Source organism: Centroberyx affinis, unplaced genomic scaffold (assembly GCF_046629955.1).
Source record: "Centroberyx affinis isolate AG114_WGS23_722 - 3 ecotype Tasmania unplaced genomic scaffold, CSIRO-AGI_Caff_v1 ptg002857l_1, whole genome shotgun sequence".
NCBI lineage: Eukaryota > Metazoa > Chordata > Actinopteri > Beryciformes > Berycidae > Centroberyx > Centroberyx affinis.
Window position 1 is genome coordinate 146,822 of NW_027280992.1, and position 10,847 is coordinate 157,668.

The 10,847-nt window shown below is 42.9% G+C and overlaps 1 protein-coding gene across 4 annotated transcripts; it reads left to right on the plus strand.

Moving 5' to 3' along the window:
* Window positions 1-4,243: 4,243 nt before the first annotated feature.
* Window positions 4,244-10,520, plus strand: LOC139658249 (COUP transcription factor 2-like). 4 transcript variants are annotated; one of them, XM_071536327.1, is made up of 4 exons: window positions 4,286-4,363; window positions 4,472-4,790; window positions 6,326-6,853; window positions 10,246-10,520. In XM_071536327.1, exons 1-4 carry the CDS (start codon window positions 4,286-4,288, stop codon window positions 10,518-10,520), a joined length of 1,200 nt encoding a protein of 399 aa, XP_071392428.1. The 4 variants fall into 4 exon arrangements, with proteins under 4 accessions (XP_071392426.1, XP_071392425.1, XP_071392428.1 ...); XM_071536328.1 differs by having other exon boundaries at window positions 4,286-4,354; XM_071536325.1 differs by having other exon boundaries at window positions 4,244-4,790; window positions 6,308-6,853.
* The last annotated feature ends 327 nt before the right edge of the window (window positions 10,521-10,847 follow it).

Here is a 10,847-nt window from a genome sequence, read left to right on the forward strand (position 1 = left end):
AACAATGTACATTTTAAATAAATTACTTTTTAATTTTACTTCAGTAGATTTTGACACCAGTATTTTTTCCTCTACTGACGCAAAATTTCAGCAAATTAGCAATACTTCTACTTGAGTAGGATACTTTTTCCACCTCTCCAAGCCCTTTCCAGCGGGCTAACACCGAGGCCTCCATCAGCTCTCTCCCTCCCTGGCCAATCCTCTCATAGTTGTAGTGCATCTGTCCCGATATTAAAAACGTGGTGGATTTAACAGACAAACATATGGTGCCGCTGGCTGGTCGGTGGGGGTACGAGCTTAGCGGGGAGCCGCGCGATGATATATGTTCTCCGAGCCGCCTTGAAACCTGAAAAGCTGCAACCGATCTCCGAGCAGGAAGCCAGCGCTGCCTCCCTCCCTGCTGTAAATAGAGGCACTGAGTCACATCGTGGCGGTTTTGCAAACCCAGCAGGTCTCCCCTGGCCAAAACCTGCCTCATTTAGTCTCCAATTAGCTCGCTTTCAGCTCCCTGACAGTGAGAGGTGTTAAAGGGCACCGGATCACCTAAAACTCTTAACTCAGTGATTAATGTTAACTAGATTTGTCACTGGGATAGAGAGGGGAGGGGAGAAAGAGAGAGCCGTAGAGAGAATTCAACTGTGGTGGATAGAATCAAACACATTTGTCTGAAACTTCTGCTGGTTCTTTTGATCGGTCTTGGACATCAGCCTTGTGTTTTGTTAGCTAGCAGAGAGCAAAGCTTGTTTTTGTGTGTAAGCAACCGACCGCCCGCCCACTGGATGACTACAAAACCGGCCATCCAGAGGAACATGCTGGCACACTTAGCCTCAGGATTCATGGTACATGAGTCAGCCATGAAATCACCAAACAGACATTTTCACATGGCGATGACTAGCTATCCAGCTCCGTAAGAATCAGAATCACTTTAATCTCCCAGTCCAATAAATGGATAGGAATTAATCTTCATGGCATTGGTGCAGAAACACATTAGCAACTAACATGGTGACACAAGACCCACATGGTGCAACATATATATATATATAATGTTATATAATATAATACTTCGTGCTCAACAGTCACAAGGTAGAAAATGGAAGTAATCATTTTCCTGTTGGGGAACAAGTGAAGAGGTTTAATTCAGGCTTTGTTTCTACTGTCTGTTTGTCTTGTTTCATACACAACATGGCCAAAAGTATGTGGACGCCTGCTTGTCAGCTCATTCCAAAATCATGGGCAAATCAAATGGGGGAGTTGGTCCCCGCCTTTGCTGCTTCAACAGCGTCCACTCTTCTGGGAAGGCTTTCCACTAGATGCTGGAACATTGCTGCTGGGTTTTGCTCCCATTCAGCATGAGTGAGGTCGGGTACTGATGTTGGGCGATCAGGTCTGGCTCACAGTCTGCATTCCAGTTCATCGCAAAGGTGTTTGATGAGGTTGAGGTCAGGACTCTGTGCAAGTTCTTCCACACCGATCTAGACAAACCATTTCTGTATGGACCTCGCTTTCTGCCCGGGGGCCTTCCCCAAACTGTTGCCCCAAAGTTGGAAGCACACGATCATCTAGAGCAGGGGTTCCCAAACGTTTTCAGCTTGGGACCCAAAAGAGAAATTTGGTGTTTCCCGGGGACCCGAACTCACAAATATACATGAGTTGCCATGACATCTCAGTTAGTAAACTATCAATAAATCCAAAGAGCACAAAGAACCACGAATTTAAATATTTGGAAATGTATTTAATTAATTACACATTCACATTCACAGCAACATTCCTAGTCCTTCCTATTGCCCACCTTGAAGGTGTCTGTTTAATTTGTTCATTTTAAAACTCTCATTACTCAGCACATCGTTGGCGCTCCTCGTCATGGGAAATCTTAACCCTACAGCATCCAATGACATTCTAGACTCTAGAATGTCATTGGATGCTGTAGCGTTAAGATTTCCCTCCACTGGAACTAAGGGGCCTGAACCATGAAAAACCAGCCACATACCATTATTCCTCCTCCAACAAACTTTACAGTTGGCACTATGCGTTCGGGCAGGTAGCGTTCTCCTGCCATCCGCCAAACCCAGATTTGTCCATTGGACTGCCAGATGGTGAAGCGTGACTCATCACTCCAGACGACGCATTTCCACATTTCCAATGGCGGCGAGCTTTACACTACTCCAGCCAACGCTTGGCATTGCGCACGGTGATCTTAGGCTTGTGTGTGTGGCGGGCGGCTCATGGTTACCCCATTTCACGAAGCTCCAGACGAACAGTTCTCGTGCTGACGCTGCTTCTGGGAGGCCGTTTTTTTGGAATCCAGTGGCGAGCGAGGACGTCAATTTCAGGCCGCTTCAGTCTGAGCTGTTGCTGCTCCTAGACGTTTTCCACTTCACAATAACAGCGCTTAACAGCTGAGCGGGGGAGAAACTGGACGAACCGGCTCGTTGGAAATGTGGCATCCGAGGACGGAGCCATGTTGGAAGTCACAGAGCTCTTCAGTACAGCGAATGTTTGTCTATTCAGATTGCGTGGCTGTGAGCTTGATTTTATATACCTGTCAGCTATAGGTGTGGCTGAAATCGATGAACCCGCCAAATTTACAAGGGTCTGCATACTTTTGGCCATGTACCCACTGAGCAATTTTACGTTGATTAGACGTTTAAAACACGTCTAAATGGCCATAGCCGTCTAGGCTAAATGAAGTTTAAATGGGGTTGAAAAGTGAAAGTTTATTAGATGTCTATACATAGACAAAATTATCCTAGGCTATATGAGAGCTACGTATAGACGCAATGTTGAAATTAGTTTTTGTGCTCAGATAATTATCTTGTAGGCTAGTCTACAGGACTTCTCTGGTGCATATTTTTGGTATTTACAGATGTTTATTCATTGTAATAATGTATTTACTGCTTGGTTTAAATAGGTCTATACATAGCTGTAATGATCCTGGGCTATATGAGAGCTAAAGCATAGACGCAACGTTGAAATCACGTCTTTTGCTCAGTGGGTAGTGAATATGCTTTACCGAATCTGATGAGATTTCTAATGGGGGAATACATATAGGCTACATTCCCCCTTTCAAAGTGTTGAAGATAATCCATTGGAAGCATTAGTTAGGTTTATCTCCTCCTATCAAGCATGGATGTCAGCTGCATCCTATGTTGTAAGGTTACTTTGTGTTTAATTTCCACTTAACTGTTGACACTAGGGGGCATCAAATTACTGCAGTTTGGAGCTGTAGTCTATGTGCCTCTATATACTCTTCATGTCGGGCAAATAAACTCTGTGCAAATGGATTTCCACTCGTTTTTTTTTTTTTATATATATATCTCAGAGTACATGGCAATCGAGCCCAGTTGTCCGGCAATTATGCGTCATATTCTAGACTAATGATAGAAAAGACTGGAGCCAAGTGGTGCAACACACACAAGCACAGAGGAAGAGAGAGAGAGAGAGAGAGAGAGAGAGAGAGAGAGAGAAGCAGACAGACAGACAGATACAGACACACACACACACACACACACAGGGAAGGGAGGAAAACACCCCTAACTCAGCAGTGTGTATCAATCGGGTTGCTAACAAAGCTCCATGCTGTTGATCCCTCCTCGCGTTAACCCCGCCCCGAACGGTATACGTCACTCGAGACACAGCCGTGACGTCCAGACGCAGCATTCTCCTCCTCCCGTCCTGGACATCATCATCATCAGCCATTATCAAAAAAAAAAAAAAAAAACCCACCCCCACCCCCATCCCCCTCCCCTTCCCTCTCCCTTGTCTTTTTTAATGTAACTTATAACTGATCGGGAGAGCAGGGAGCGTCTGGAGAGCCTGGTCCGGCGACTCCATCTCTGATGAAGGATCTGCTCGGTCGGTGTCCTCGGTATTAAAGCTGGCCAGACAGAGAGGATCTGATTATATATCTATTTTTTGGGATAACATTGCTTTCCCTCCCGTGGATTTTGGTTCAGTGTTGACTATGTTCATTTTCCCCTCTCTGGATTTTATACTGCATAAAGCTCAATCTGAATGAAGCTTTATTTTTGGATTTCACCGCGCCGAGCCAGTGTCTGGGCGACTGCTCATTCTCTATTTGTAAAGTCGCGCGTTATAAATTATATCGCGTTTATTTTACTGGCACCCAGTAGGTTTTTAAGCCATAGCCTGTGTTTAATTTCGTCCGACAATGTTGCAGTTTTCTTAAACGCCCATTTGGAATTGATGCCGACGAAGCGTGAGCGTTAATTATCGCGTAAAAATAGGAAAGTTGGGCGCGTAAAGTTTTGGAGACGGTAGGCTAGACATGGCGATGGTGGCGTGGAGAAACACCGAGGAGGACGTCGGGGGCACCCAAGGGACCCTCTCCTCCCCGGTGTCCCAGGTCGGACCTCTGTCTCTGTCCGGGGAGCTGACGGGACACATGAACCCGGCATCCTCTCTGGAAATACCCCCAGCAGCAGCAGCAGCAGCAGCGGCAGCAGCATCCCAGGGCGCACCGCCACCAAACCCGTCGAACACCACCACCACCACCGCCGCCACCAACACCTCCTCTTCCTCCTCCTCCTCCTCCATGGACAAACAGCAGAGCCAGCAGATCGAGTGCATCGTGTGCGGGGATAAATCCAGCGGGAAGCACTACGGACAGTTCACATGTGAAGGATGTAAGAGCTTCTTCAAACGCAGCGTCAGGAGGAACCTGACCTACACCTGCAGGGCCAACAGGAACTGTCCCATAGACCAGCACCACCGGAACCAGTGCCAGTACTGTCGCCTCAAGAAATGCCTCAAAGTCGGCATGAGGAGGGAAGGTACGGGCTGCCCACCCTCCTGTTGTTTTAGCATTATTAGGCAATATCATTTTATCCTGGTGTTGTTTTGCCCTCCATGGTGCTGGACACTGCTATTTATCTTGGATGCTATCTATGTTGCCTATCTCTATTCTATAATATTATAGAGACTATTTTTCTTGGATACAAGGTCTGTAAATGTGTATCCTATAAACCTTTCCGTGGATACTAGATAGATATAGCCTTTTTTTTTTAATATATTCTTATTTTATTTTATTTTAGCATTATTATTATTATAGCCTACTATTTTATAGATACTAGCCTGTTAATAGATCTATATTGCGTATAGTCTGTGGCATTATAGAATTATGGGTTGCAGCTATAGCATCCTCTAGCCTGTTATTATTATAATGATAATAATATTATACGGATATTATTATTCGCTGTCCGTTGTAATGAATGGGCTTCACTGGCCGTCTTGCATGGACATTATGGCGGCTGTGTGGCCGAAACAGCCTGAAGCGCGTTTGAATGTTATTCGGATATTCGTGTGTGTAGGCTACATGGTAATTATGATTCAGCAGCGATGTCATGCCAATTCCGACGTTTATTCGTTTACAGTAAGTAATTCAAGTAGCCTACATGAACATTTTTGGAGGAGGATGCTGCGTGTGTGTGTGCGTGTGTGTTTGTGTGTGCGAGTGCGTGTGTGTATATGTGTGTGTGTGTGTGTGTATTCATTAGCTATGCATATTGACCGTAGGGGCCCCACATAACGCGTTTCCAAAACAACAGGGCGACTACACGTTTCTGTAGCGAAATTTAGACTTTTTTTTTTTAATGCAAATTCAGATAAATAATAATAAAACAGAAACCCCACAAATTTCCCCCCAATTGACCCGACGAGTAAAACTGCAGTTGCAGTATCAGAGCACAACAACCAGGGAGATTTCACTAGAAAAGTAGGGTGAGAGAAAGGTAAGGTAAGAGAAAGAGCCCTGAAACCGTATTTAAGACATCTGACCGATACATGTAATGCCTTAAATTGAGATAATTCGATTCAAAACATTTCCAGACTAAAAGCTGTTCTGGGATGAGGCGTAGAAATAGATTTCCGAGCTCTGAGCTGAATTTGACATTTCTATTTGCTTTTCATTTCGGCTGTCAAGAAGCTTTCTAACAGGCTTCTTTATGGCACCAAAGGGGGTCTGCTACGTCTAAAGAACCATTTTTTTTTTTTTGGTGCTATAGGCTGTAGAAAACGGTTTGTTAAGAGCATGCTGGCGCGCGCGTGTGTGTGTGTGTGTGTGTGTGTGTGTGTGTGTGTGTGTGTGTCCTACCAGGTAAAGCTTCATTATGCTTAGTTGCCATACAGGCCCCACTATGTGCTTCCAAAAAAACCTCTTCCCATCATCATCTGCAGGTTGGTCTATAAGAGGGGCAAAACAGCAGCTGTGAGCTTCTAAGACATTTCTATTGTTATATTTGACAATTCCCTCGTTTTGATTTGACATTTCTGTTGTGTTGATTGTCATTGCTGCTGTTTTTAATTGCAGCAGTCCAGAGAGGCAGAGTGGTTCCTACGCAGTCCTACCACGGCCAGTTCGCTCTGACAAACGGAGACCCTCTACAATGCCATTCCTATTTATCCGGATACATCTCTCTTCTCCTGCGGGCCGAGCCCTACCCGACCTCCAGGTTCGGGTCCCAGTGCCTCCAGAACAACAACATCATGGGCATAGAGAACATCTGTGAGCTGGCGGCCCGGATGCTGTTCAGCGCCGTGGAGTGGGCCCGCAACATCCCCTTCTTCCCGGACCTGCAGGTACCGGACCAGGTCGCCCTGCTGCGCCTCACCTGGAGCGAACTGTTCGTCCTGAACGCCGCCCAGTGTTCCATGCCCGTTCACGTCGCGCCGCTGCTGGCCGCCGCCGGCCTCCACGCGTCCCCGATGTCCGCGGACCGCGTGGTGGCCTTCATGGACCACATCCGGGTCTTCCAGGAGCAGGTGGAGAAGCTCAAGGTCCTGCATGTGGATTCAGCAGAGTACAGCTGCATCAAGGCCATTGTGCTGTTCACCTCAGGTAAACTGCTTTTTCTACATCGTAACATGGAGTGGGTGAACTATGACCTCTAGGCAAAGAACCACAAAGATTATCAAAAATCAAGTGTAGCCTAGGCTATATAGAGAAAAAGTATTTACTTATGTTTTGTGAATGCAGTGATGATGCTATGAAGTGATGAGGTGTAGTGTTGAATAAAAAGGTGGGTGAAATAGGATTTACATGAAACAACCACAAACATAAACAAAAACAAATTACATTTTCAGAAAAACATTAATTACACCAAATATATCACTACATATAGACAGTGGACTGTACATGTCACAAGTAATGTAGTGGTAAATAAAAAAGTCGGTGAACCGTGATCTCCAGCTAAACAACCATATGATATAAAATAATTGCAATTTTCAGAAAAGCATTAATTTATGCTTTTTCCCACCTTATCTTCACCATAAGGCAAAGAACCACCAATAGAAACCAAAAATCAATTATATTTTCCAGAAAGCATTAATTCATGTTTTTTTTTTTAATGTAAGTGAATGGTGATGCTGTGAACAGTGGTGTAGTGGGAAATAAAAAGCTGAATAAACTATGACCTTCAGTCAGTGATCATCATAAGGCAACCGACTACTATTATACACAGAAATCAATTACATTTTCAGAAAAGCATGAATTCATGTCTTTCCCCTTAAAAACCCTATCTTCATATAAGTAACATCAGTTTGATACTATGGTGTTTACAATGAATTGAAAAAGAAACAGGGCCGATTGTTTCACCATGGACAGTTTAATATTTTATTTAACATGTTTATTTAATATTTGATTCATTTACTACTTTATTTCAGCAGAGAGATCAGAAATGGTCATTTATCAAATAGCTTAGTTTATCCCATTATTGCCAAGTTGATTCTGTTTTGTTTTTTTATTTTAAGCCCCAAATTGGCAGGAGTCAAAATTAATTAATTGTTATTAATCCGAAAGAGGCTTTTATATAATGGTATTTATTTATTTATTTATTTACTTATTTATTTATTTATTTATTTATTTATTTATTTATTTATTTATGCATTCGGTTGCCAGCAGCACTAGTGATTTCCAGGTTTAGAAACATCATTGTAAAACGTAAATGAAAAGAATGAATCAGGAGAAATATTTGCATTGCCTGTCTCTTTTAATTCATATTCGCGTTTTAATTCCCTGATCGTTGCCATTACCTTTAACATGACCTATAAAAAAATATCCAGGTAAAAAAAAAAAAAAACACAAGATTGATTCAGTTTTGTTCATAGTTTTTTTTTTTTTTTAGGTATGTCTCCCTTTTACACTTGGCTTTTTTATCTCATTCTTTCCATAATAGCCCTTTTTTGATGGTCATTATTGAAACAGTGGAGCGGCACTGATTGCAAAATGTACAATGGCTATTTCAGTGCCTCATAATGTCAATCAGAATGATGTTTTATCGCTGGACAGTGGGCAGAATCCAAGGGATGAGAAGCGGGAGAATAAAAAATAAAAAGGTCTCCTCTGTTAGGCCTATTTTAGTCACCATGAGCAGATCTGAACACGTGTCTTTAAACTGGGACAGAGTGACCGTTCTTTCACCCCTGCCAGCCAGTCTACAGCGTTACAATAGGAAAGGAGGGGACTAGTGTGTGTCCACATAACTAGACATACTTCAAGAAGATGGTATACGTGGAGGCGGTGGCTATCTTGTGATACCCATTACTATTATTACCCATTTTTTTATGTTCTGCGCCTCATTTCTTTGATTCGATACGAGCAACAGCGCCATCTGGGAACCGACGGCGCCCGGCTCAGATATCTCAAGTTATTAATTTGTCTTATGACAGGACTGTTATCATTTGATCCGCTTTGGCTGCATGACAGGGTCTTATGTGATGAACTACTCAGCCCCGGGCTTCATGTCGCAGAGCACCTCCGCTTTGTTTTATTTTCATTGATTTTGCGTATTCATTGACTGATTTTATTTGTCTATTGCCCGGCCATGTCGGACTGATTTGAGGATCTATCGCTGTCAATGGGAATGGGTTTTGTATGTAGGGGGGCTTATGCAGGGGAGAGCAGGGCATGTTGTCACATTTTTTTACTCATTGGTGTATTTCAATGTGACAACATGCCCCACCCAGGCATTCCTGACGAAGGTCCCTTCCCTGAGCTCATAGCTTCACTTCATTCAAATGTATTATCAGATTATAGCTGACCCTTTGCTTTTATGTGTCACATTTTTGATTCCCTTATATGAAAAAAATGAGAAGAAAAACACAGATTTTCATTATTTACTTTCAGTTATACGAGTTATACAAAATGCTTTTATGTTAGAGTGTTCTGACTTAGACTGTTGTATTCAACATACTCTTATTAAGACAGTGAATATTTTAGTAATTGGACTTTTGCCTCTAAAATGTTTAGTTTCAGAAATAAAGCCACCTGAGACAAGTTACCCACGTGACAACTTGCCCCGCTCTCCCCTATATGTGCACTATTTTGTTTCCATTGATCCTGGTTGATAAGGCAATAAACTGCTGGATGTTGAATCAATTCAGGCACAGATATAGGCAGTAGCGTATATCTGTAGTGGAGGTTAAACCCCGCCTAAGCTTAGTTTACCCACCTCTTGACAACATACTAAGTAGTATCAAACTGATCCAAGTTACATAATGATAGTGTTTTGTAAGAGAAAAGGCTTAAATGACTGTTTTTCTGAAAATATGATTGATTTTTGTTTTAGTGGTGGTTCTTTGCCTTGTGATGACCATAGTTCACTCATCTTTCTATTTAACACATGACTGGTCTTAACCATTGATTGTTTTTTTTTCTCATGCTGTTGTGTGTTACAGTCTGTCTTATACATGTCACTTCTAACTGCTAACGTCTAGCTCGTGAAATACCAGTGAAATTAAACTACACTGCAAAAAATCTCCATCTTAACAAGTCATTTAGTCTATTCTTAAGTCCTAAAATCTTAATTTTCTTAAAACAAGTGAAAAAAAAATCTGCCAATGGGGGTAGATAATTTCACTTGTTTTCAATGCAAATTAACTTGTTTCAAGAATTTGCAGAATCAAGTGTCATTTTCTTGAAAGTAGTGCCTTATTCTGGAAAGATATTCACACTCAATTTCTAGAAAATCCCTGAAACAAGTGAAGCTGCATTGGAAACAAGTGGAGTTATCTCATCCCACTGGGGGTTTTTTCTCTCTTGTTTTAAGAAAAATAAGATTTGAAGGTTGAATATGAGACTAAATGACACATATTTTTTTCAGTGTATTCATTATTTATTACGATTCATTTTGCTGGCGACCCTCTGGCTGCCTCTGAAGGCTCCTGGTTCGGGAGCCACTGACCTCTTGCTTTTCCTCTGTCTGTCTGTTGTCGTCGTCTCCCTGTCTGTAGACGCGTGCGGTCTGTCGGACGTGGCCCATGTGGAGGGTCTGCAGGAGAAGTCCCAGTGTGCTTTAGAGGAGTACGTGAGGAGCCAGTATCCCAACCAGCCTACCAGGTTTGGGAAGCTGTTGCTCCGCTTGCCTTCGCTTCGCACCGTCTCTTCTTCTGTCATAGAGCAGCTTTTCTTCGTCCGTCTGGTGGGAAAAACCCCCATAGAAACTCTAATAAGGGACATGCTGCTGTCTGGGAGCAGCTTCAACTGGCCTTACATGCCTATTCAATAGAGGGGGGGGGGGGGAAGTAATTTCATCTAGCACTGCGTCTTAAAATCCTATTTGACTTCAAACAAGGGGGGAAAACATCGAACGGTGGGGGTGAGATCATTCCAAGTCATTTCCGATGCAAACGGACTCGAATTCCGGAATTTTTCTCGAAATCAAGTGTCATTTTTCTTGATACTCGTGGAGTGATCTGCCTTATTCTGCCTTGTTTCAACACATTTGACTCTTGTTTCTAGAATAAGATTTTTTTTTCCTGAAATAAAAGCAGCTGCAATTTGGAAGCATGGAAAATGATCTCTCCCCACTGGCAGATTTCCATTTCTTTCTTTT